The 26,964-nt window shown below is 35.3% G+C and overlaps 1 protein-coding gene across 8 annotated transcripts in view; it reads left to right on the top strand.

Annotated features, from left to right (window-relative positions):
* Positions 1-26,964, top strand: part of HOOK3 (hook microtubule tethering protein 3) — a 115,791-nt gene that overhangs the window by 51,634 nt on the left and 37,193 nt on the right. For all 8 annotated transcript variants that reach the window (XM_019828496.3, XM_045055478.1, XM_023252550.2 and 5 more), the window contains 6 exons: positions 3,236-3,399; positions 9,917-10,057; positions 11,632-11,833; positions 16,072-16,182; positions 16,908-16,995; positions 24,358-24,427. In XM_019828496.3, the coding sequence (XP_019684055.2) occupies positions 3,236-3,399; positions 9,917-10,057; positions 11,632-11,833; positions 16,072-16,182; positions 16,908-16,995; positions 24,358-24,427 (776 nt within the window). The remainder of the gene's footprint in view (positions 1-3,235; positions 3,400-9,916; positions 10,058-11,631; positions 11,834-16,071; positions 16,183-16,907; positions 16,996-24,357; positions 24,428-26,964) is intronic.

The raw sequence follows: 26,964 nt of genomic DNA, 5'->3' as shown, positions 1-26,964 counted from the left end.
TTAATTCTTAAGGGCCTTAGGATTTTCAGAATGGCAAATGAACATTGGCTTTAACTTAAACTCACCAGGTGCATCAATGTTTAATAAGAGAGTCAATCTGTCTGTTGAAGCTTTGAAGTCAGGCATTGACTTCTCCTGTCTAGCTGTGAAAGTCCTAGATAGCCTCTTCTTCCAATAGAAGAGAATTTCTCATCTACATTGAAAATCTGTTTAGTGTAGCCACCTTCATGAATTATGTCAACTCCTTAATTTCCTGGATAATTTGGTGTCTGTCGCTTCTATATCAGCTCTTGCTACTTCATCTTGCACTTTTTGTTATGGAGGTAGTTTTTCCCTTTTACTTCATGTACCAACCTCTGTTGGCTTCAGACTTTTCTTCCACAGTTTCCTCACCTCTCTCAGCCCTCATAGAGTTGAAGAGAGTTAGGGCCTTGCTCCCGATTAGGCTTTGCCCTAAGGGAATATTGTGGCTGATCTCTCCAGACCACTAAAACTTTCTCCATATCAACAATAAGGTTGTTGTTTCACTTTCTTATCATTTGCGTGTTCACTGGAGTAGCTTTAAACCTTTAATTTCTTTCAAGAATTTTTCCTTTGCATTCACAATTTGGCTACACTGTTTAATACAAGAAGCCTGGCTTTCAGCCTATCTCGGTTTTCAACGTGCCTTTCTCACTAAGCTTAATCATTTCTGCCTTTTGATTTAAAATGAGAGATGCGCAGCCTTTCACTTGAACACTTACAGGGTATAGTAGGCCTAATAATTTCAGTATTTTTGTGTCTCTGAGTATAGGGAGGCCTGAGGAGAGAGATAGACTAGTGGGGGAGGAACAGCTGGTCAGTGGAGCAGTCAGACCACACTCAACAGTTACCAACTAAATTAACCATTTTATATGGGTGTGTTTGGTGGCACCCCAAAGCAATTACAATAGCAACATCGAAGATCACCGTAACAAATACAATAATAATGAAGAAGTTTGAAATATTATAAGAATTATCAAAATGTGACAGAGACATGAAGTGAGCAGTGCTGTTGGAAAAATGGTGCCTATAGACTTGAGACTGGATTGCCACAAACCTTCAATGTGTAAAAATGGCAGTACTGAGGAGTACAGCAAAACAAGGTATGCCTGTAGTCTCCGTTTTCCGTGTGTGTGAAAAGGACTTTTGCCAAATGCACAAGCATACATCATTTAAAAAAAAAAAAAGGAGGAAGGTGCAGAAATGGATGAAATAGTCCAGTGACATGGAATAGAGCCACTGCTGTCTTCTGAGACAAGACTCACGCATTTATACAAACCTGACAAATTATAGAGCTGGCATTTTAGCTTCATTCATTTATTCAACAAATGTTACTGAGTGCCTTCTGAAGAGAGTGTGTGAAGTGGATATCAGTCTGAAGAGGCCTTAGAAGCCTTTGTAAAGATTTTGACTTTGAATAAGTGGGAAGTCGTTGGAGGATTTTGAGCAAAGTAGTCATGTGAGCTGACTTTGTTTAAATGGATTATTGTGACTGGTGTATGGTGAATAGACTAAAGGGAGGCAAGGGCCAAATTTTGAAGACTAAGAAACCACTGCACAAATCCAGGCAAAAAAAAATTATGTTAGCTTAGATTGGAATTTAGGGCTTGTTAAGAAGTGGTCAAAATATGTTTGAAGGTATAGCCAATGATATTTTCTTACAAATTGGATGTGAGTATGAAGGAAAGATGTTAAGGATTATGACTGAGCAACTGGAAGGACAGAGTTCCTTTTCACTGAAATAGGAAAGACTGGAGGGAATGAGAGTGCGAAGCGATTAAGAGCGCCACTTGGACAATTTAAATTTGAGATGCCTGTTAGACATCCAAGTATAAATGATGTCCAGTTTAGGCATGCAGGCTAGAAATAGAAATGTGCAAGTTATCACTGAATCAAGGACGTTTATAGCCATGAAACTGGAAGCCATCACTGTATGTAAAGAAGAAAAGCTGTAGGGTAGTCTAATGGCAGGGAAATAAAGAGGAATTGACTAAGGAGACAGGGAAGCCTGGTAGGCTGGTATAGAAACCAGGAGAGTAAGGGGTCCTGGTGGCCAAGTGAAGGAAATGCTTCAAGGAGGAGTATGTGATCAGTTGCTTCAAACATTGATTGATCGCAGTGACATGGAGGTGTCAGTAGTGATCTGATGAGCAGTTTTGTAGAATGGTAGGGCCAATAGCCCAGCTAGAATGAGTTCAAGAGAAAGTGGAGGATGGGGAGCAAGAATTAGAAATGGCAGTTAACTTTTGTTATTACAGCTTTATTGAGATAAAATGAACATATAATAAACTGCTCATATTTGAAGTGTACATTCAAAACTGTTGACATATGTATGAATGTGTGAAAACATTACCACAATTGATATAATGAACCCATCACCCTCAAACATTTTCTCATGACTCTGTATTCCCCCTCCAGTCCCCAGCTCTGCTTTGTCACTATAGATTTGTTTGTATCTTCTTGAATTGTATATAAAAGGAATCATACATTGTATACTTTTTTGTCTGATTTTTTTTCATTATTTTGTGATTCGTTTATGTTGATGGTATCCATAGTTAATTCTTTTTCATTGCCAAATAGTATTCTCTCATATGCACATACTAGAATTTATCCATTAACCTGTTGATGAACATTTGTGTTGTTTCTAGTTTTTCTCTATTACAAATAAAACAGTTGTTAACATTCTTTATAAATCTGTGTGGCCATGTGCTTTAATTTCTCTTGAGTAAGTAAATACTGCCTAGGTCATGTAGTAGTTGCATGTTTAATTTTTTTTTGAAAACGCAAAGCTATTTTCCAAAGTGCTTGAAACATTTTACATTGTCACCAGAAGCGTATGAGACTTCCATTTATTCTACATCTCTGCCAACACTTGGTATAGCCAGTATTTTTTATTTTAGCCTTTCTAGGAGTGTATTGGTAGAACATTGTGGTTGTAATTTACATTTCCTTAATGATTAATCATGAGTATCTTTTTGTGTGCTTAGTTGCCATTTACATATCTTACTTGGTGGACTATCTTTTCAGATGTAAAGAATGAATTCCTGCTTACTCTTATGTATTGCTCTGCCTGTGCAGTATTCAAAGGTAGTGTAAATGTTTGCAGTGGAGGTTGATCAAAACAGGCTTTAATTCATAATGGTAATTCACAAGTGATTGTGCTGATGCCAGTGTAATTGGAAGAAATAATTGCTGTCTTCCTATATTCTAACAGGTTGCAGCATTGCAAGAGGAGAAAAGTAGTCTTTTGGCAGAGAATCAGGTATTAATGGAAAGACTTAATCAATCTGATTCTATAGAAGATCCGAACAGTCCTGCAGGAAGAAGGCATCTGCAGCTCCAAACTCAATTAGAACAACTCCAAGAAGAAACGTTCAGGTAAAAGACCCCTCACTAAAGTCTATCCGTTAAAACATTTGGTAATTGTCTTTTAAAGTTAAGAATATAGTGTTAGGACTATAACACTAGGTGGCTGCAAACCACAGGAGGATGTAAAATAAACAACTTCCCCAAATCTTCCCATGTGACACGAAGGTAACTTCATACCTAGGAAAAATTCTATCAAAACCACACGCTCAATATTACCTGAAAGACAGTATGCCTCAGCTGTTCTTGTGAGAAAAGCAAACAAGAACCACACATCCCATACACCTGTCCCACCCCATCCTGCTAGGTGCTTTGAGGCAAGTAAAAAGCAGATTAACAAAAAATTAGAGGAAGACAGAAAAATACAGGGCCTGAGGGTAAGGTAAGTTGGAGAGATCATCAGAAAGATTAAACTCACTGAAAATCTGAAATCAGTTTTAAGACAAAAAAGAGATTAAACCACAAACTGCAGGGAAAAGATTTCAAAGTCAAGTGAGTTGCCTTAAAGGACCAGATACCCTGAAAACATAGTGGCACTAACATAAAGAGATTGGTGCCCTTTGCAGGTACTTGGTTTAAAGGGACACAATAAAAAGCCCAGGTCCAGGGGCGCCTGGGTGGCGCAGTCGGTTAAGCCTCCGACTTCAGCCAGGTCACGATCTCGCGGTCCGGGAGTTCGAGCCCCGCGTCAGGCTCTGGGCTGATGGCTCAGAGCCTGGAGCTTGTTTCCGATTCTGTGTCTCCCTCTCTCTCTGCCCCTCCCCTGTTCATGCTCTGTCTCTCTCTGTCCCAAAAATAAATAAACGTTGAAAAAAAAAAATTAAAAAAAAAAAAAAGGCCACGTCCATGATTTATAGAGATAGGCTTATTTAAAGGATAAGCTAATTTAAAGGGACTGTTTTCTAAACACATCTGGGAGAGGAAAAGGCTAAGAGGAAGGGAGAATCACCCTTTGGCAATTGGATGGTGAAAGGGAAAAGGAGAAAAGGAAAAATTTGGTATCCTGCCAGATAAAACAGACCCACACAATTGAAGGATTTAGCAGTAAGACATATATTTTGCTTTAACAGGAAAAAACAAAAAACTATATTTAAGTCTTTTTTGAAACCTTAGAAATAGTCCATCCCCTGTGGTCTACATGAGCAATTCAAGATATGGTCTGTGGGCCCCTGCAGGTTTGCAGAGACGCTTTCAGAGAGGCTTCCAGCCCATCCCTTTTCTACCTACATGTCTGCACAAGGGTGGGTTTCCTTCATACATTTCAGCCAAAAAGGTGTCACAACAGGTGAATATAGAAATAGCTATGACAGCCCAGCTGTTTCCTGTGAGACTGGATTATTTGAATCACAAAAATATAAAACATCACCACTCTTCTCCCTATTTTTGTGTTTTAGGATATACAGTTATTTTTCATAAATGATGTGTTGTCTATATTGATATAATAGTTTTATTACTGTCCTTTTCAATATATTTAGGTGTTTCTGTTTTAAGTTTTAAATATGATAAGTAAATATCCATAGATAAAACCTACATAAACAAAAGTTCTTTCAAATGTCAGTAATTTTAAGAGTGTGAAGAGGTCCTGAGACCAAAAAGTTTGAGAACCCTTCATCTTAATCTTGACCTTCTAAGACAGAATTGGTAGATAGTAAAATCTAAGTATGACTGTGCCCTTTTGTTTCTAAATTATGGCTAGTTTTTTTTCTGTTTTGTTTTGTTTTGAAGGGGGGTTGAGGGGTGGACGGGGGGGGGGGGGGGAGAGAGAGAGAGAGAGAGAGAGAGACAGAATATGAGAATGAGAATGAGAATGAATTCCATGCAGGCTCCGCACTGTCAGTACATGGAGCCCAACGCGGGGCTCTAACTCCTGAACTGTGAGACCATGACCTGAGCTGAAAGAAAGAGTTGGATGCCTAACCAACTGAGCCACCCAGGTGCCCCTAAATTGTGGCTAGTTTTTAAAGTATGGTTTGGCGAAGTGGTATTTAGAATTGTCCTGTGTATTCATTATAAAGGATATAGTGTCTAAGTCTTTTATTTGTTCCAGAATACATGTTGTAGTACATATTGCAATTATTATTTTGAAGCGCTTAAACAATTCAAGTACTTATCAGCACTACATATTTATACCTCTTAGTATTTATTATTCCTTATAGTCAAATATAATTCTTCTGGGTTATCTGTATTATAACCTTGTATCTTTCATATTTTTTCTTTTTTGAGCATTGATACGAGCTTTAAAGTTTTAACTCTCATAGATTTTTTTTGAAGAAATTATTAATTTTAATATATGTGATAGTGGTATTGTGCTTTTAATTTTTTTAATGTTTTTATTTATTTTTGAGAGAGAGAGAGAGAGCATGAGTAGGGGAGGGGAGAGAGTAAAGGAGACACAGAATCAAAAGCAGGCTCCAGGCGGTCAGCACAGAGCCTGATGGGGGGCTTGAACTCATGAGCCGTGAGATCATGACCTGAGCTGAAGTCAGATACTTAACTGACTGAGCCACCCAGGCGCCCCTCATGGATTTTTTTTTTAATTTTTTTTTTTTAACGTTTATTTATTTTTGAGACAGAGAGACAGAGCATGAATGGGGGAGGGTCAGAGAGAGGGAGACACAGATTCTGAAACAGGCTCCAGGCTCTGAGCTGTCAGCACAGAGCCCGACGCGGGGCTTGAACTCATGGACCGCGAGATCATGACCTGAGCCGAAGTCAGCCGCTTAACCGACTGAGCCACCCAGGCGCCCCTCATGGATTATTTTTAATTACAAAAGGGACAATATATTTTTCTAATGGAGGGATCTGGCAGTTACCATTTAATTAAATCATCAAACTAAGTAGCACCACCCACAGGGTACACAGTGTCACTTGTATAGTATTTTTGCCAGATATTTAACCTGAATGTAATCATGAAGAAATAATCAGAATAAGGAATATCCTTAAAGATGGGTAAGACTACTCAAAAAAGTCAATAAAATAGGAGTTTATTTTTTCTCTTTATATTTTTATATTTTTTAAATGTTTGTTTATTTTTAAGAGAGAGACAGATTGCAAGTGGGGGAGGGGCAGAGAGAGAGAGAGGGAGACACAGAATCTGAAACAGGTTCCAGGCTCTGAGCTGTTAGCACAGAGCCCGACCTGGGGCTCAAACCCACAAACTGCGAGATTATGATCTGAGCTGAAGTCTGACACTTTAACTGACTGAGCCACCCAGCCGCCCATCAAAAAAGTCAATATTATAAAAAACAAAAGGAAGGAAATACAAAAGGGATAATACAACTAAAGATAATGTGAAAATTTTTCTTTGGATCCTGGATCAAAGTGGAAAGAGGGAACATTTTTACTACAGTTGGATAAATATGGACTACATATTAGATAAATTAATATTAATTGTCTTAGATATAATGATGGTATTGCGATGATGAATAAGACTATCCTTACTGCTCTAGTATTTATTTAGGGGTGAAGGGTCATGACCTCTGCAGCTTCCTTTATGATAGTTCTCAAAAAAAAATGTACGTGTGTATTTTATGTATGTGTTTACCCATAAAGTGAGAGAAAGCATATGAGGCAAAATGTTAACAACAAGTAGATGAATCTAGCAAAGGGTGTGCAGGTATTCATGAACTAGTCTTTCAAATTGTAGATTTCAAATATTTAAAAGTGAATAGTTGGTGGGGGGGCGGTTAAATCCAATTTTCTAGACAATGATAACATCTGGAGCATAAGAATTTACTTCCACTTTTCCTTCCCTTACATCAAACCCAACAAAAATAATTTTAAAAAATACTAACATCTGATATATGAGTATTTTTTAAATAATCCTAAATAAACAACAGCAACTTCAATTGGTACTTTATTACAATAAACTTTATCCCAGGATCGTTAACCTGTTATTAAGTCTATTACAATAACAATTTAACAATATTAAATTTCTTATTTTAGCTCTTTCAATCCATAAGTTAAAGGAGAAGGAATAGTACAAAATAAGGTTGGTGTGTGAAATTCTCAGTAAAGAACAATATGACAATTTGTATTAATCTAGTATTTGAGTTGTTTTCTAGACATTCCAAAAATCCTGGCTTTGCCACTTAGTAGCTGTGTAACTTTGGGCATGCCTCCATTTCATTCACTGTAAGATGGTCTAATAATTACCTACTTTCTAGAATTTTTATATTAAATGAGTTAACATGTGAAAAGTACTGAGAATATTGCCTGGCACACAGATACAATTTAGTTATTTCTAGAAAATGAAATAAAAATAAGATAAAATTTTGGAATGACAAAAAGTAAATGATCATTATTTATGGATAATAGGTTGGTCCACCTAGAAAATGTGAAGTGAATCAACCAAAAGTTCTCAGAACCGGTAAACACTTAATGGGAAGAGAGTAACTATAAGACATTTGTATAGGTCATAAGATGTTCTAGTAATAACTAGGTAGGATCATCAGGAAAAACTTGCTTTTGTAAGTTTATAAGTACCCAAGGAATAATAAAATTTAAAAGGAATATGAGGGACTTGTACAACAAAAACTTTTTAGTCGTACATAAGAAGTATTTCAGTATATGGAGAACGATAACATCTGTTTGTTTACTTAGTTTTTTTTACACGTTTTTAACAGCGCATTGTAAGAATGCCATTTTCTCTTAAATTATTATATAATTTGAACTTGATTCCAATTCACATTTTGTGTTCAGCCAGAAGTATTGATGAGCAGGAGATTCCCAGAACGTTTACACTCAAAGTATAATGAGGGAGTGCTTGCCATGTCCATTGTTGAAATGTTACACACCTGTACTAATTTTGGTATTGGTGCAGCAAAGTAGACAAACCAGTAACAAATGCGGATCCAGAAAACTGACCCAAGTGTATACATAAATTTCTAATATGACAAAGGTGGCATTTTTTAATCAATAGGTAAAGATTAAATTATTTGTTAAATGGTTTTAGGATAGTAAGTAAATATTTTGGCAGGAAAAGTTTGATTCCTACATTACATCATATACTAAAGTTAATTCCAGGGGAAATTGAGAATTTTAGTGTTAAAAATGAAACCCTGGGGGCGCCTGGGTGGCTCAGTCGGTTGAGCGTCTGACTTCAGGTCAGGTCATGATCTCGCGGTCTGTGAGTTCAAGCCCCACTTCGGGCTTTGTGCTGGCAGCTCAGAGCCTGGAGCCTGCTTCGGATTCTGTGTGTGTCTCTCTCTCTGCCCCTCCCCCGCTCATGCTCTGTCTCTCTCTGTCTCTCAAAAATGAATAAACATTTAAAAAAAATTCAAAAAAAAAAACCCCTGTTAAATACTAACAAGAAATATAAAATATTTTTATAATATTTTATTATATATGTGTATATTTAAATTTATTTAAATTTGTATTTATAGTAAAATGTATTCATTAAATTATTAAAATTTATTTATTAAATTTATTTATATTTAAATATATTTTAAAATATTTGCAATATTTTTATGTTTTATATAAAAGAAAAAAGCTTTATAATCATACACCAAAAGTGAAAACTATAAGGTAGAAAATGCATCAATAGAATTACATAGAAATTAAGAATTTCTGTTAAATTGAAATACTTCTATAAATAAAATTGAAAGTAAATAAAGGAACACTTGAGGGGGCGCCTAGGTGGCTCAGTTGGTTAAGCGTCTCCTGATTTCTGTTCCGGTCATGATCTCGTGGTTGGTCAGGCTCCTCACTGGGCATGGAGCCTGCTTAAGATTCTCTCTCTCTCCCTGTCTCCACTCCTTCCCCACTCAGGCTCCCTCTTTCTCTCAAAAAAAATGTTTAAAAGTTGGGGGCACCTGGTGGCTCAGTCAGTTGAGCACCCCACTCTTGGATTTCAGCTCAGGTCCTGATTCTTAGTGTTCAGGGGATCAAACCCCACGTCAGACTGCCCTCTTCTGCCCCTCTCTGCCACTCGTATGCTCACTCACTCTCATTCTCTCTCTCTCTCTCAAATAAAAAAATAAATAATCAACAATAAATATTTGTGACATTAGAGACAGTCCTGTAAATCAAAAGGAAAGTTTATGTTAAAGCAAAATAAAATAAGAGGTATGAACGGTATTATCCATATTGAGAGGGGAAAAGACCTATGAATAGCAACCAGACTAGAGGATATACTCAAAAATGTTAATTAACAGTATTATCTACTTAGATTAATACATATTTTTTTCTTGCTTTTCTGTATTATAAATTTTCAACAAGGAACATCTGTTGATTTCATGGTCACAAATAAAACTTTAAATAAATTTTATGTTCTGTATTTGGAAAAATATTACGTGATGTCTAACTTTCTGAACAGAGGAGTGATAATCAGTTGTTATGTTTCCATAAGCCTTGGACCAGTGGAATCCATTTTCAGGATAGTTAAAACTTGAAGATAGAGCTGATGGTCACAGAAGTAGGAGACAGGTTCAAGAGTGTATTCTCATGTTTTTTATTTCCTTTTGCTGTTCTAAGGAGAATTATTAGACAATAAATAGTACTTTCTTGGTCTATTTTGTTTTGATTACAGACTAGAAGCAGCCAAAGATGATTATCGTATACGCTGTGAAGAGTTAGAAAAGGAAATCTCTGAACTCCGGCAACAGAATGATGAACTAACCACTTTGGCAGATGATGCTCAGTCTTTAAAAGATGAAATAGATGTTCTTAGGTAAACAGTTTTCCCATGTTTGTGACCTCTCAGGCCTGTCATCACCCAGAACAGCTCTGCCACTCATGTTATAAACTCTAGGATCTCTGAGCATAGCAGGGTATTTAACTGGGTTCAGATTCCAGTGCTATCATTTATTTAACCTCTCATGTAACCATTTTCTCATCTGTAAAATGGAGATAATACACCTCTCACCTCAGATTTAGATGCAGAACTAAGTAAGTTTTTATTTCTAAATCGTTGGAACAGCATCTGTCAAGTAAGTAAGTGCTGTATAAATGTTTGTTAAATAGAAACTAGTCTCCGACCATCACTAAATACTTGTGTAGCTCTGGAGCTTTTCTTATTATGACTCCTTTTCTTTAATTTCAAGTCCTCTGCTCACTCAGTCTTCCTCTTTCTCGGCTACTGTCACACCCCACGAGGCATCATTTCCTTGCTGGACCAGTTTACCTGCACCTCGACTCACTTAGTGAGAGAACTAAGTGCCTTCACTCTCTGCCACCTCAATTTGCCACCATTCCACTTGTATAATCTATCTTCTGTTGGATCATTCCAGCCATTTACACTTTTGCTCTTTGAATACTGAGAATGAATAGAGAAAATCACATAGTGATACAGTTTTGTCCTACTACAAAGCCATGATCTTTACTCTTCCTTGGGCTCTTACCTGTGGTCCACCATTCTGCTGCTCATGATAGATAGCTCTGTCTCCCATTTCTCTCATAGCTAGCACCTATTTCCATAACTCTTTTCACCTGGACACCCACCCCCCACCCCACCCCCCCACCTCTCAATGCTTTAGTCTCAGTAGATGACATTGTCTCCTACTGCATCAAGGAAAAACCATGAACTGTGGGGACTCTCCATGCCCTGTACTTCCTGTACCTCTAACTGCCCTGCATTCCCACCTATCTTTTCATTTTTGCTTTTAGAATGTAGACTTGTCATTCTTTCTCATGTCCAGTGCTGATTCCTTCTTCAGTGCTCTGGGTCTCAATACTTCTTGCTTACACAAGGACTGTGTTCCATCTGTTCTCATTTCTCTTTGCATTTGGATCTCCCACTTTAGCATATATTTATATGTTTAGGTCTCTCATCTTAGAAAAAAGACTTACTCCTCTCTCCTTCCCTCCAGAACAAATTTAGATTACATAAGGTAAAATTTACATTCTCTCCTTAACTGCTTAAAATGTGCCCTCTCCTACCCCCACTGCTGCACGGAAATGGCTGTTCCTTTGGTCACTAATGTCATTCTAATTGCCAAATCATTTGGACACTGCACAATTTATTTTGCTTCTTTGCTACATGTCACTGTGCTGGCTACCCCCCTACACACACCCCACCACCACCACTTGCTTTCCTGAAATTATATGACATTCTCCATTACAAGTTTTGCTGTAATTTTGGTCATATTTTTTAGCCTGAACAAAACATTAATCTAGAGTCACCTTTGGTCTTATAACTTCATTTGAATGTGTTCTTTTCTGGCAGTCCCTCTTGGTTTAGCACTATTAAAACAGCTTTACAACTCTGGATGTGTTTCTGATTTCTGATTTCCCATCTCATTCTAGACATTCTTCTGATAAAGTGTCTAAACTAGAAGGCCAAGTGGAATCATATAAAAAGAAGCTAGAAGATCTTGGTGATTTGAGGCGTCAGGTTAAACTCTTAGAAGAAAAGAATACTATGTATATGCAGAACACTGTCAGTCTAGAGGAAGAGTTAAGAAAAGCCAATGCAGCTCGAAGTCAACTTGAGACATATAAGAGACAGGTAAAAAGAATAGTAACAAAGTTTCTTAATGATGTTTTCAAGCAAGCTTTCCATTATAATACTGTGGCTTACCAAAAATCCACTGACTTTTGTTTTCACAGTATTCTGTTTTTTACCTATGGAAACTTCGTTCTTTTTTTCTTACTAAGTTCTTAATTTTAATTCCAGTATAGCTAACATTAAAACTTAGTTCTTATCCAGAGGTTACCAACTAGTCTCTATAGCAAAGCTTTTTATTGTTTTTTATTTTTAAGTTATTATGTAATACTTAAGAAATACACAAAAGTAAAAGAATAATATAAGTATCTATGCTTAAAAAAATAAAACATACTCTTCCCCTCTTCATTATAGTAACCACTATGCTGTTTTGTAGTTTTCTTTCCCGTGCATCTCTTTATTCTTTTGGTGCATATATATTTACTCACGTATGTGTATATGTATGTATGTGTATATATATATATATATATATATATATATATATATATAAAATGTGTAACATTTTTGACATGTTTCAGAACTATATAAATGATATAGTAAAAAGACTCTTCTGTGATTTACTTTGCTCAGTATATTTGTGAAATTTGTTTATGTTGACAGGTATAGCTTTATTCGTTTCATATGTACTGCTATACAGTATCCTGTTGAGTCACGAAACCACAGTTTATCCATTTTCCTATTGAAGGACAACATAGGATGTTTCAACATTTCTTTTAATTACAAGAAATATCACAATGAATAGTATTGAACATGTCCTCTTCTATACATGTGTGAAAGTTTACAGCTATAAGGAATTTCTTCCTAGAGTATCTTCATTTAATGATATACTGCTAAATGCTCTTCAAAATGATTGTATTACTAACCAGAAGTTTGTATGAATCCCTGTTGTTCCACATCATCACCAACACATAGTATTGTCACACTTGAAATTTTGCCAGTTGGTTGAATATGAAATCGTGTCGCCTCATGATTATACTTTGCATTACCCTAATTACAAATATATTTACTGATTACATTTCTTTTGTGAATTGCCCATTTTTAATCTTCTATTCATTTTTAAAATTGTGTTATTTCTTGCTGATTTCTGAAAGTTCTTTATATGGTCTTGCTATTAATCTTTTGTCAATTACACTTGCTATTTTTATTTCCTACCATTCTGTGACCTTTCTCTTTACCTTTTTTGAGATTAACTTTAAATATCTTTTTATGATATTGTCTTAAATATTTTGTCTTTTGTCTTAAATAATTTCCTACATAAAGATGTAAGACTAACCTCTGTTTTCTTAACAAAGATTTAAAGTTAGTTTTGTGCACAATTAGTTCTTTAAATCACACATAATTAATTTTTGTGTAGGATGCTAGATTAAGGATCCATTTGAATACTTCATTGTCTGTGTAGGCAACCAGTCAACGTAGTGGCATTTATTTAGTAGTCCGTTTCTTCCACAATGACCTGCAAGTCCATCTTATCACATACCTAAAGTTTCCATCTTAAATGTGAGTTTGTTTCTGGGTACTCTCTTCTGTTTCATTGGTTTATATGTCTATTCTGACACAATACCCCACTGTCTTATTATTTATAAATTTTTAGTAATTTAATATTTGATAATACACCTTGTTCTTTTTCAAAACTGTCTCTTAGAACTTTTCCTTACCTAAATACCCAAAACTTTTGGGAATTATAATTGCATTGACTCTTGTTGGTTAATTTGGGGAGAATTGACATCTTTATGACAATGAATGTTCCTATTTGATCAATATATCTTTCCATTTATTTAGATCTTCAGTGTCTTTCAGTTTTGTAATTTTCTTCTAAATGTCATGCACATATTACATTTACTCTTAGGTACCTTGTTCAGATTTTGTAACTGCAATTAGCAAAAGAAAGGATACCATTTTCAGTTTGTTGTTTATGCAATTGAAATCGATGTTTATGTCATTTTACAACCATGCCAGATTCTCATATTACTTCTAGTAATGTCTGCAGTATCTCTTGTCAGAAGTCATATAAAATACAAATAAAATAGTTTTGTTTCTCTTTTTCTGTTCCATACCATTTTTTTCCTTCTCAGTCAGCATGTTTGACCTGTAATACAACTCAGAATAGAAGTGATCATATTAGGCAACCATTTCTTGTTGATTTTATACAGAATGTTTAAATGTTTTGCCAGTGTATTAGCATATATTGTTCAGTATGTCTATTTTAAATGGGTATTAAACTTAATCAGCTCCTTTTCCTGCACTATTGAGATACTCCTATTCTGCTCTTCCTTTCTATTAATGTTGATGAATTATATTAATGGATTGTCTCTGCTTAAGCTATCCTTGCATTCCTGAATCAAAACTCATTTAGTCACTGCAGATTTATTGGTTTCACATCATTAGATTTGCTTTGTTCATTTTATTTAGAATATTTTGCCTCTGTGATTCACTTGAAGGTTTCTATCTCATACTTTCCTTATCTGATTTTGGCATCAAAACTATACTAGCTTAAAATGAGTTGGAGAAGATTTAGTAGAACAGCTCTGTGCACCGTGAATACTGGCAAGTTTTTTGCTGGGTATATTTCTCTTTATTTTTTAAATTTATTTTTTAATGTTTATTTTTTGAGAGACAGCGTGAGCAGGGGAGGGGCAGAGAGAGAGGGGGACACAGAATCTGAAGCATGCTCCGGGCTCTGAGCTGCCAGCACAGAGCCCAATGTGGGGCTTGAACTCACAAACTGTGAGATCATGACCTGAACCGAAGTCAGACACTCAACCATCTGAGCCACCCAGGCGCCCCCTGGGTATATTTCTTCGCAACATTTTATTACTCAATTTTCAACATACACTAAAGTTGAAAGAATTAGTTAACTTGAATGTGGACTGAGGAACTACCCAAAATAAATGTAGCCCAAAGAAACTATACATGACATTAAAAGATGTTAAATTAAAATCAGATGATCCAATTAGAGTTCCAGAAAAGAGAACAGCAAGAAATATAAAAAGATGTTATTTGAGGAAAAGGATGCGTGAACATTGTTTTAGAACTAATGCAGGACATCAGAGGTAGTATTTACAGTGAATTACAAACTAAATAAATAAGGAATCTACAACTAGAAATATTGCAGTGAAATTCTGTAATACACTAATTCTCTCCACCTATTTCTGATCTGGAGCTTAATACACTTTGTTTTTCAATGATAATATTTTTCTTTCCAAAAGTTCTCTTTTAGTGTTCTTTCAAACCTGCCTGATCATCTTCCTTTCTTAATTTAGATTTCCATCTTTATTTTCTTTAAGTATTAAACCTACTATTTTATAACTAATAATTCCAATCTGAAATCCTTTCAGGTCTTATTCTACTAGTTTGTTGTTAGTGTTGTTAATGTTAATGGTGTTCATGGTGGCTTCTTTATGGCCTTTGTTCTTTCATTTGGCTCCTCTTTATCTTCAGGAATACTAGGAGGTTTTGGTTGATGTTGTATTCTTCCAAACAATGTTTTGTATATGCCAGATTTGTCACAGCACTACCAACCAGGACAACTTTAAATTAATTGCCTGGGTTAGGATTTGCTGGATAAAGCCTGTGGTAAAAATGGAAACACAAATCTACATGTTAGTAGGCCATAGTTACAAACTTTCAAGTTATACTTGTTTAAACCCAGAGCACTCACTTTATGACAGGCAAGCTTCCTTACTGATTTTTTCCAGCTAATGGATTTTTTCTTAACCTACCTGTTTACTGACTCAGTACCTTTTAGAGCCCAAGATGGTTAAACAACTGGTCTTCCTTTACATTTAAAGCTCTAGTTTCCTGGTATTAGCAGTTGGTGCTTCGTGGAACCTGTAGCTTCCATACAGACTTCCTACTCATTTCAGGCCCTGAAGCTTTCTCTTACTTTCTTGTAAGCACAGCTGTGCAATCAGGTTTTTTGTTCCCTAGCATTTCTTTTGCTTTGTGCTGAGTTTCAGACCCCTCTGTTATGTGTAGTACAGGAAATGAAAGTCTATACTGTACATTCTTTGTAATTTTGTACATTGCTACTTTGGATAATCAGATTTTAGAACCCATAATGTCTGAGCAGATTTTTGTTACTTGTTCTCTCTGTTGGGTTAGGCTGCTATATTGTACACTTTTTTTTTTTTCTTTTTGATATTTGTTGCTGGAGGGGGTAGTTTTCATAGCTCTGTGGAAGAAAATAGTGATAATTTCCAATGTTTCAAATTTTAAATATTAATGGTACCTTTCTGTATCAGGTAGTAGAACTACAAAATAGATTATCTGAAGAATCGAAGAAAGCAGATAAATTAGATTTTGAATATAAGCGGCTAAAAGAAAAAGTTGACAGTCTTCAAAAAGAAAAAGATGTGAGTATATATGTATTAGGCACTTTGGTTTTGAACATTGCTAAAATTAAGACAATGACATTTAATTCATATTTGGACTATAATAATTCCTTCTATTTATAAATTTAAAAATTAGAGATCCTATTTGTTTTTAAATTATAGAAGATTTACATTTGTGTTTCAGAAATAAATGTAAAATAAAAGATTAAAAGAATGTTTTTACTTCCACTCTAATTTCTTTTGTATACTTTTATGTTTTCTACCACTTTGGTTTCTCATACATTGTTCTGCTCATGACTTTCTATAAATTTGAATAGCTTTTCTGTTTTCTGTATAATTGAGAGGACACTATTCTTTTTGTTGTTGTTCATCATATCTTGAATCTTTTAAAAATATTTTTACTTTGTCGTGGTTGATGAATATTTAGTCTTAGCTCTTTGATCTTTTTATGTCTCATGAAAAGAATGTTATATAATGTACTTTATATAATGTACTGGAGTAAACAGTTTTGTTTCTTATGTTTAACTGTGTATAACATATTGCCTTGCAAATAGTAGATATTTAATATTGTTAAATATTAAATTTGTTGTAATTTTGTCCTTTTATGACCTTTCTATGGAAAATCAAAACATGAAACATGTCCACGTTCCCTACTGTTCATCACTCTCTTAGGTAAGGCAAAGACCAATGATGAATAAATTCATAAAACGTAAAGCTAACTTTCCTTATTTTTGATGTCCCTCCAGAGGTTAAGAACAGAAAGGGATTCTCTGAAGGAAACCATTGAAGAGCTTCGTTGTGTACAGGCGCAAGAAGGACAGCTCACAACTCAAGGTAAAAACATTTCAGTAGCTCAAGCAAGATCATTTATTTTTTACAGTATGAGTAGAAATTTTTGATTCATTTTAAGATGCCTGCACCAGTGGATGAAAATGAAAAACTGGTGAAGAGGCATGAAGTTGATATAAACTGTTACCCAGATTTTGTGGCAAATAGGCTATAGTTAATAAGACCAGATTTACTTGGCTTATTTTGTATTTTAATTATATGTAAATATTTGAATTTTATTAGATCAAAAGCATAAACATTTGTTAAATCATCTGTGTTAATAAACCTGGAAAATTTTATTCTGGAAAGTTTCTTTTAAAAGTCTTTTAAAAGTCAGTCAGTGGTTTTTTTTTTTCGCCTGAGATGTGAGGTGGATATCAATGCATTACAGGACTTCTGTACAAAGTAGAACTCTGCTCTTCTCACAGGGAAGGAGCAGCACTTAGCTCGAAGTTAGTCCCTTCCACTTTTGTCATCATGCTGGCAGATGTGGAGCCTGAACGGTGACTTGTACAGCTTCACAGTTTGTTCACCCCTGTTCCAGTAACCTGCCCTTGGCTTTTCAGTTACCCAAAACTGGAATTCTTCCTCTCCTCTGACTACAACCTCCTTTTTCTCCTCCTCATTCCTTCTGCCTACCGCATTTCACCTTTAACCCCCTCTCTGTTGTTCCTAAAAAAAATTTTTTTTTAATGTTTATTTATTTTTGAGACAATGCGAGAGACAGAGTGCAAGCAGACAGAGGGAGACACAGAATCTGAAGCGGGCTCCAGGCTCTGAGCTGTCAGCCCAGAACCCAATGCGGGGCTCGAACTCACGAACCGTGAGATCATGACCTGAGCCGAAGTTGGACGCTTAACTGACTGAGCCACTCAGGCGCCCCCCCATCTGTGGTTTCTATTTCTGTTGATCAGCTCTCTTCTGGCCTCATTTTCCAGCTTACACAGCCCACCTCACAGCCATTTAACTGTGTTCTGATCACCACCATCTTTCCTTAATGGTGAAAGCTTGTCAAACACCAGTTCAGATTGCCTAAAGTTTTTTTTCTCTGTTCCAAATTAACCAGGGCCAGCTAAAGACAGTTATATATATTTATCTTTTTTTTTCCTTTTTTAAATTAAGGTATAATTGACATAACATTGTATTAGTTTCAAGTGTACAACCTAATGATTCGATATTGGTATTTATTGTGAAATGATCACCACACGAAGTCTAATTAACATTCATCAACATACACAGTTACAAAATTTGTTTTCTTGTGATGAGAACTTTTAACTTATTCTCAACAACTTTCAGTATGCAATATAGTGTTATTAACTATAGTCACCACGCTATACATTATATCTGTGTGACTTATTTATTTTATATCTGGAAGTTTGTACCTTTTGACCCCTTCACCCATTTTGCCCACCCCCTCATATGTCACCTCTGGCGATCACCCATCTGTTCTCTGTATCTGTGGCTTGGTTTTTTTGTATTTTTTATTTTGTTTTGTTTTGTTTTTAGATTCCACATATAAATGAAATCACACAATATTGGTCTTTCTGTGTCTGAGTTATTCACTTAGCATATTGCTCTCAAGATGCATCATATCACAAATGGCAAGATTTCCTTCTTATGGAGTTCATATATACATATGTGTGTGTGAAAATCTCACAATTCGTTTATATATCAATTGATGGAAACTTAAGCTGCTTCCATGTCTTAACTATTGTAAATAATGAGGGCACAGGTATCTTTTCAAGTTAGTATTTTCATTTTCTGTGATTAAATTCTCAGAAGAGGAATTGCTGGATCATATGGTAGTTTTATTTTTAATTTATGTTTTCCACAATGGCTGCACCAACTTACATTCCACCAACAGTGCACAAGGGTTCACTTTTCTCCACATTCTCACCAATGCTTGTTATCTCTTGTCCTTTTGACTGGTGTGAAGTGATAGCTCATGTGGTCTTGATTTGCATTTCCCTCCTGATAAGTGATGTTCAGCATCTTTTCATGTACCTGTTGGCCATCTGGATGTCTTCCTCAGAGAAATGTCTATTCAGATCCTCTGCTCATTTCTTGTTTTTTTTGCAGTTGAGTTGTATGAGCTCTTTAAATGTTTTTATATTAACCCCTTATCAGATGTATTGTTTGCAAATATTTTCTTACATTTAGTGCATTGTCTTTTCATTTTGTTCAGTTTCCTTTGCTATGGAGAGGCTTTTTAGTTTGAAGTAGTCAGTAGTAGATTTTTGCTTTTGAGAAAATTCTATATCTTGCTTGTCTTCACCAAAAATTATTTCTGAACATAATTGGATACTCATTGCTGCTTGGTAATCCTTTCATGTATCTCTAATCTACTGTATAAGTTTTTCCCAAATTTTAAGAATCAGCCTAAACCTTAATTCCTTAATTCTCAGCCCCCATATCAAGAGAGGCTATCTCGGGGCGCCTGGGTGGCGCAGTCGGTTAAGCGTCCGACTTCAGCCAGGTCATGATCTCGCGGTCCGTGAGTTCGAGCCCCGCGTCAGGCTCTGGGCTGATGGCTCAGAGCCTGGAGCCTGTTTCTGATTCTGTGTCTCCCTCTCTCTCTGCCCCTTCCCTCTTCATGCTCTGTCTCTCTCTGTCCCAAAAATAAATAAACGTTGAAAAAAAAAAAATTAAAAAAAAAAAAAAAGAGAGGCTATCTCATGTAAACTTACACTTTTGTTTCTTTGCTACCTGTAAGCCTATATGTTTTAACTTTATTTATGTATATGTCGTTGACCTAGCAAATTTGCTCAAAAAATTTACCCTAATGAATTAAATCGTCGTTTATAACAGTGAAATTTAGAAACAACCTAAAAGTCTCATTCAACTGTAAACTGTAGAGCCATTTAAAAAAAGAACTATATCTTATATGCCTGACCTGAAGAGATATGTATGTTATGTCATTAAGTTAAAAAAAATGGTGACACCATTTGTGAGAAACACTCTCAGCAAGCTTCAATAGAAAGAAATTTCCTCAACCTAATAAGGGACATCTATGAAAAACCTACAGCTAACTTTATACTTAATGGTGAATACTAAATGTTTTCCTTAAGATCAGGAACAAGGCAAGGATGATCACTATTTTTTATGTGTTATTATTTATTAAACTCCAGCATAGTTAACATACAGTGTTAAACTAGTTTCAGGTGTACAATATAGTGATTCAACAATACTGTACATTACTCAGTGCTCATTCTAAGTGTACTCCTTAATCCTCTTCACCTATTTCACCCATCCCCCACCCACCTCCCTTCTGGCAACCATCAGTTTGTTCTTCATAGTTAGCAGTTTGTTTTTTGTATTGTTTCTTCTTTTTTTTTTCTTTTTTTCATTTGTTTCTTAAATTTCACATATGAGTGAAATCATATGATATTTGTCCTTCTCTGACTTATTTCACTTAGAATTATACTATCTCCCTCTATATTGTTACAAATTGCATGGTTTCATTCTTTTTTATGGCTGCATATATGTATATGTATATATATATGTATGTATATGTATATGTATATGTATATACATACATATATATATATATAATGAATATCACATTTTCTTTATCGATTTATCTATCAATGGACACTTGGACTGCTTCCATAATTTGGCTGTTGTAAATAATGCTTCGGTAAACATAGGGGTGCATAAAGGATGTTCACTCTTGCTGCTTCTTTTCATTGTCGTATCAGAGGTTCTTGCAGTCAGGCAAGAAAAAGAAATAAAACACATTCAGATTAGAAAGAAGGATGTAAAAAAAAAATCACAGAACTAGTAAATGAGTTCAGCAAGGCCTCAATATATAATAAGATCAGTATATAAATACCAATTATATTTTTGTGTACTATGAGTAAATTATCTGGAAATGAAATTACAATAGTAGCATAAAGATTAAAATGCTTAGGAGTAAGTTTAATAAAGAAGCATAACATTTGCAACAATGTGGATAGAACTAGAGTATATTATGCTAAGCAAAATAAGTCAATCAGAGAAACACAAATATATGATTTCACTCGTGGCATTTAAGATACAAAACAGATGAACATAAGGGAAGGGAAGCAAAAATAATATAAAAACAGAGAGAGGCAAACCATAAGAGACTCTTAAATGCAAAGAGCAAACTCTGCATTTGCTCCAGGGTTTGGGTGGGGGGAAGGGCTAAAGGGGTGAAGGGCATTACGGAGGACATTTGCTGAGATGAGCACTGGGTGTTACATGTAAGTGATGAATCGCTAAATTCTGTTTCTGAAATAATTATTACACTATATGTTAACTAACTTGGATTTGAATTAAAAAAAAAAAATACAAGCAGAAGACCTGTACACTGAAAACTATTAAGTCATTGCCAAGCTAAAGATCCAAATAAATGGAGAGACAATCCATGTTCAGGTATCAGAAAATTCACTCTAGTTAAGACTGCAGTCCTCTTAATATTGACTTTATTGAATAATAAAGATTCAGTGCAATCCCAATCAAATTCTAAGCAGATTTCCTTTGTAGAAATTGACACACTTATTCAATTTATGTGAAAATACAAAGGAACCAGTATAACCAAGAAAAAAAATCTTGGAAAGGAAAAGGTTGGAGAAATCACATTCTGATTTCAAACTTACTATAAAGCTACTGTAATTGAAAAACATGAAACTCACATAAGAGTAGACATACAAAGATCAATGTACTATATCACATTAAGAGAATGAAGGGAGAAAAATCACATAATCATTTCAATTGATGCAGAAAAGGCATTTGACAAAGTCTAACACCATCATTAAAGGGAAAAAAAAACATAAAAAACTTCAATAAATTAGGAAGAGTGCTAGAAAGGGAACTTCCACAACATGAAGTCCATATGTGAAAAATCCACAGCTCACATCAACTCAATGATGAAAGACTGAAAGCTTTTCCTCTAAGATCAGAAGCAAGACTACCAACTACCACCACTTCTGCACTTCTATTGAACATAGCCCAGCAAGTTCTAACTAAACCAATTAGACAAAAGAAAAATTTCTTAATCTAAATTGGAAAGAACTAAAACTATCTTTCGAGTTGGCATGATCACAAAAAACAAAAAACACCCGTTAGAACTAGTAAAATGAATTCAACAAAGTTGTAGGATGCAGCTCAGTTACATTAGCAGCAAAAATATATATGCAAACACTAATGAAAAATCTAAAAAGGAAATTAAGAAAATAACTTTATATATTACAGGATCAAAGAGAATAAAATACATGGGAATAAATTTAACCAAGGAAGCAAAGACTTGCATCCTGAAAACTCCTGTTGCCACTTCTTACAAAAAAATGAAAAACCCATCCTAAAATTAATATAGAATCTCAAGGGATCCTGAATAGCCAAAATAGTCTTAAAAAGGAAAAAAGTTGGAGAACTCACCCTGATTATTTCAAAACTTAATATAATGGTAGCAATCGGAGTAGTGTGGTATAGGCATAAAGACAGTCATATAAGGCCAGCAGAATAGAACAGAAAGCCCAGAAATAAACCCTTCCTTATGTTGTCAGTCGATTTTCAACAACAGTGTCAAAACCATTCAGTGAGGGAAAGGAAAGTCTTTTCAATATACTGTGCTGGAAAAACTGGATATCTACATCCAAACTCATGTTTTAAAAAATGGACTCAAAATGGGTAAAAGACCTAATGTAAGGGCTAAACCTATAAAACAGAGGAAAATTGTCATGACTTTGGATTTGGCAATGATTTCTTGGAATTGATACCAAAAGCTAAGTCAACAAATGAAACAAATTGGACTTCATCAAAATTAAAACTTCTGTGCATCGAAGAACACTATTTTTTTTTAATTTTTTTTAACGTTTATTTATTTTTGAGACAGAGAGAGACAGAGCATGAACGGGGGAGGGTCAGAGAGAAGGAGACACAGAATCTGAAACAGGCTCCAGGCTCTGAGCTGTCAGCACAGAGCCCAACGCGGGGCTCAAACTCACGGACTGGGAGATCACGACCTGAGCCGAAGTTGGACACTTAACCGACTGAGCCACCCAGGCGCCCCTCGAAGAACACTATTGACAGAGTAAAAAGCAACCCATAAAATGGGGAGAAAATATTTGTAAATCATATATATATATATTTGATAAGTGATTGAAATCCAGAATATATAAAGAACTTATACAACTCAACAATAAAAAACAGCTAAGCTTACAAATGGGTGACTTGAATAGATATTTCTCCAAAGATGGCGGCAAAAAAGCATATGAAAAGATGCTCAATATCAAAGTCATTAGAGAAATGCAAATCAAAACCATGAGAGTTCACAGCCATTTAGATGGCTACTACCAAAAAATGAAAGGAAAATAAGTGTTGGGGGGCATGTGGAGAAATTGGAACTCTTGTGCATTGCTGTTAGGAATGTAAAATGGGAGGCCACTGGTAGAAGAGTTTGGTGGTTCTTCAAATGGTTAAACATAAAATTACCACATGATCCAGCAATTCCATTCCTACATAAATATGCAAAATTCAAAGCAAGGACTCAAGCATATACTGGTTTAACAGTGTTGAAAGCAGCATTATCCATAGTAGCCAAAAGATGGAAACAACCTAAATGTTCCTCAATAGAGGAATGGATAAAGAAAATGTGTGTGTGTGTGTGTGTGTGTGTGTGTGTGTGTGTGTGTGTTTGGCTATGAAAAGGAATGAAGTTCTGATAAATTCTACATGTGTGAGTTTTCAAAACATTATGCTAAGTGAAGTAATATAGGCACAAAAGGTTAAATATTGGTATGATTCCATGAGGTATGTAGAATAGGCAAATTCATTGAGACAGAAAGTAGAATAAAGGTTATGAGGAGCTAAGGGAGAAGGGAATGAGGAGTTATTGCTTAATGGTTACAAAATTTGTGTTTTTGGGTAAGGAGTTTTGGAAATAGTGTTGATGATCCCACAGCATAGTGAATATAGTTATTGCCACTCAATTGTACACTTAAAAATTGTTAAAATGAGGGGCACCTGGGTGGCTCAGTCGGTTGGGTGTCTGACTTCAGCTCAGGTCATGATCTCACTGCTTGTGAGTTCGGGCCCTGCGTCGGGTTCTGTGCTGACAGCTCAGAGCCTGGAGCCTGCTTCAGAGTCTGTCTCCATCTCTCTGCCCCTCCCCTGCTCGTGCTCTGTCTCTCTCTCTCTCTCTCTCTCAAATATAAAAATAAAACATAAAATTTGTTTTAAATTGTTAAAACGATAATAACGTAAGGCAACTGTGATACAGTCTTTTACTTGACTAAAACAAAGATTTTAGATATTAAAATTAATGCTCAAAGTAGTGTTTCATATAGAGACTAAAGGAGATCGATATACTCTCTCTTAAACCTTGCATCCATGTTTGTGTATTTGTAGGGTTAATGCCTTTGGGAAGTCAAGAATCTTCAGATAGTCTGGCAGCAGAGATTGTTACACCTGAGATAAGGTAAGGAGAATATGACATTCAGTCGTATTGAAACTTACTCCTCTACAGTATAAAAAGGAGTTTCTTACTCATTATTACTAATAATTTCAACATGAACTCAGTATTAAATGTCCATGTTTTCAGCCTGTTAGAAGCTTTCTTCATTTGGCCCAAGAGACATTTTCCCACTTGGGTAGGACAGTATTTCGCACATTCACAGCAAACTAATATATCTGTGCTTGGGTATTCTTAGCAGACATTTAGCAGTGAAACCACTTGGCCTAAAGTAAAGGTTATGCCTACCCAACAGCCTGCAAAATAATTAGTCACTAAGATTTATCTGTCTGGGAAAGATATATTACAGTAGACAGACGTATCTTCCCCTCTCTAGTATTCTTCCTTCAGTATTAACTTACAGTTTTATTTAGGGATAGCATTTTTAAAATTCCATTTATTTCAATATATGCCTGCCTTGATGTGTAAGAATGAAAAATTAGGGGAGAGGCACCAAGTGTCTGACAGAAGGAGAATGATTAACCCTGTATATTGCTTTTACCTTCTTGGGGACTATTTGCCCCCTTTTAAAATTGACACACTGGCCCTTGGGAATGCAAGCTGGTGCAGCCACTCTGGAAGAGAGTATGGAGGTTCCTCAAAAAACTAAAAATAGAACTACCCTACAACCTAGCAATTGCATTACTAGGCATTTATCCACGGGATACAGGTGTGCTGTTTTGAAGGGACACATGCACCCCCGTGTTTATAGCAGCAGTGTCAACAATAGCCAAAGTATGGAAAGAGCCCAAATGTCCATCTATGGATGAATGGATAAAGAAGATGTGGTACATATATACAATGGAGTATTACTTGGCAATCAAAAAGAAAGAAATCTTGCCATTTGCAACTACGTGGATGGAACTGGAGGGTATTATGCTAAGTGAAATTAGTCAGAGAAAGACAAAAATCATATGACCTCACTCATATGAGGACTTTAAGAGACAAAACAGATAAACATAAGGGAAGGGAAACAAAAATAAGATAAAAACAGGGAGGGGGACAAAACAGAAGAGACTCATAAATATGGAGAACAAACGGAGGGTTACAGGAGGGGTTGTGGGAGGGGGGATGGGCTAAATGGGTAAGGGGCACTAAGGAATCTACTCCTGAAATCATTGTTGCACTATATGCTAACTAATTTGGATGTAAATTTTAAAAAATAAAAAATAAAACAAGTAAAAAAAAATAAAATAAAATTGACACTGGCCTTGATTCTTCATAAAATCTTTGGGAGGGTATTAAATGAAATGATTGTGTAAGGGTTTCATAAACTTTGAAAGTTACAATAGGCATTCAGTTACTTGTTGAATAAATGAAGACAATATTTATTGTTGGCATTTATTTAAGGAGGATAAAAAGAATAATATAGCACCAACACAGGAAGCATCTTATATGCCTTTTCCTTTTCTACCTTCTGATGTGGTACTTTATTATTGGACCAATAAAATTTGTAGAATGAATCTAAATACAGGGCTATATCAAAAAAAAAAAGAAAAACCACAGTTTTTAAGGAAGCTTTTAGATTATGTAGTTGGATTTTTAACCTGAAGAAAAGGAACAATGATAAAGATTCAACAAATAAAATGGCTTTTTTGAGTATGACTCATCAGAAAGTCAAATATACTCTGTCTCCAGAAGAGCCATCAAGAAAATGAAAAGGTAAAAGAGATGAAATATAACATTGTATTAGTTTTAGGTGTACAGCATAATGATTTGAAATGTCTATATTGTGAAATGATCACCACAGTAAGTTCAGTTAACATTCATCACCACACATAATTACAACTTTTTTTTTCTTGTGGTGGTACTTCTGTTTTGAGCAACTTGACAGGATTGTCATATTTTTCTAGAAATTAATCCTAAGGAAATTACCAATAAAGCTGATCGCTTTGATCACGTCAAAGCTCAAAATTGATAACAAATTCCAAATAATTGTGCATTGATTAAATAGCAATTCATCTGCAGTATGTTGTTTAACATGTCATTTAAAGTGTTATATTTATCATTAAGGTATAATATTTAATGATAAAAGATTGTGCAAACTTAAGTATGAATAGCAGATGCAGCTCTGAGAACATGGCTTGTTAACAAGAATACATTTCACATATTTATAGGAATGGGTGGACTGCATATATTGAAGGCTTTCTTTGTTGAATATTATGTCTTGACACCAAGTGATTGGTAGTTCAAGAGCATAGCATTAGAGATTATGTTTTTTGATGAGAACTGAAAAACAAATACATAAATTCATTCACAGCTTAAATATTTAAACCAAAAAGGAAATAGAATTTTGAAGTATCGTTCATTACAGTCATGATGTTTGGAGATGCTGTTATCTTCAGATTATCCATTCTGAAAAGAAAGTACTGAAGACCTGAATGTAATGTCTTAGCCAATTACAAGAGCTAAATTCTTTGCAGTATTTTGTTTTTCATTTCTGTTCTATGCATTAAATCTGTAACTGTGAATAGCTGGATTTTGGTAACAGTATTGCATCAGTG

The sequence above is a fragment of the Felis catus genome, chromosome B1, assembly GCF_018350175.1.
Source record: "Felis catus isolate Fca126 chromosome B1, F.catus_Fca126_mat1.0, whole genome shotgun sequence".
NCBI classification, from domain to species: Eukaryota; Metazoa; Chordata; class Mammalia; order Carnivora; family Felidae; genus Felis; species Felis catus.
This window is presented reverse-complemented; position numbering and strand designations above follow the sequence as displayed.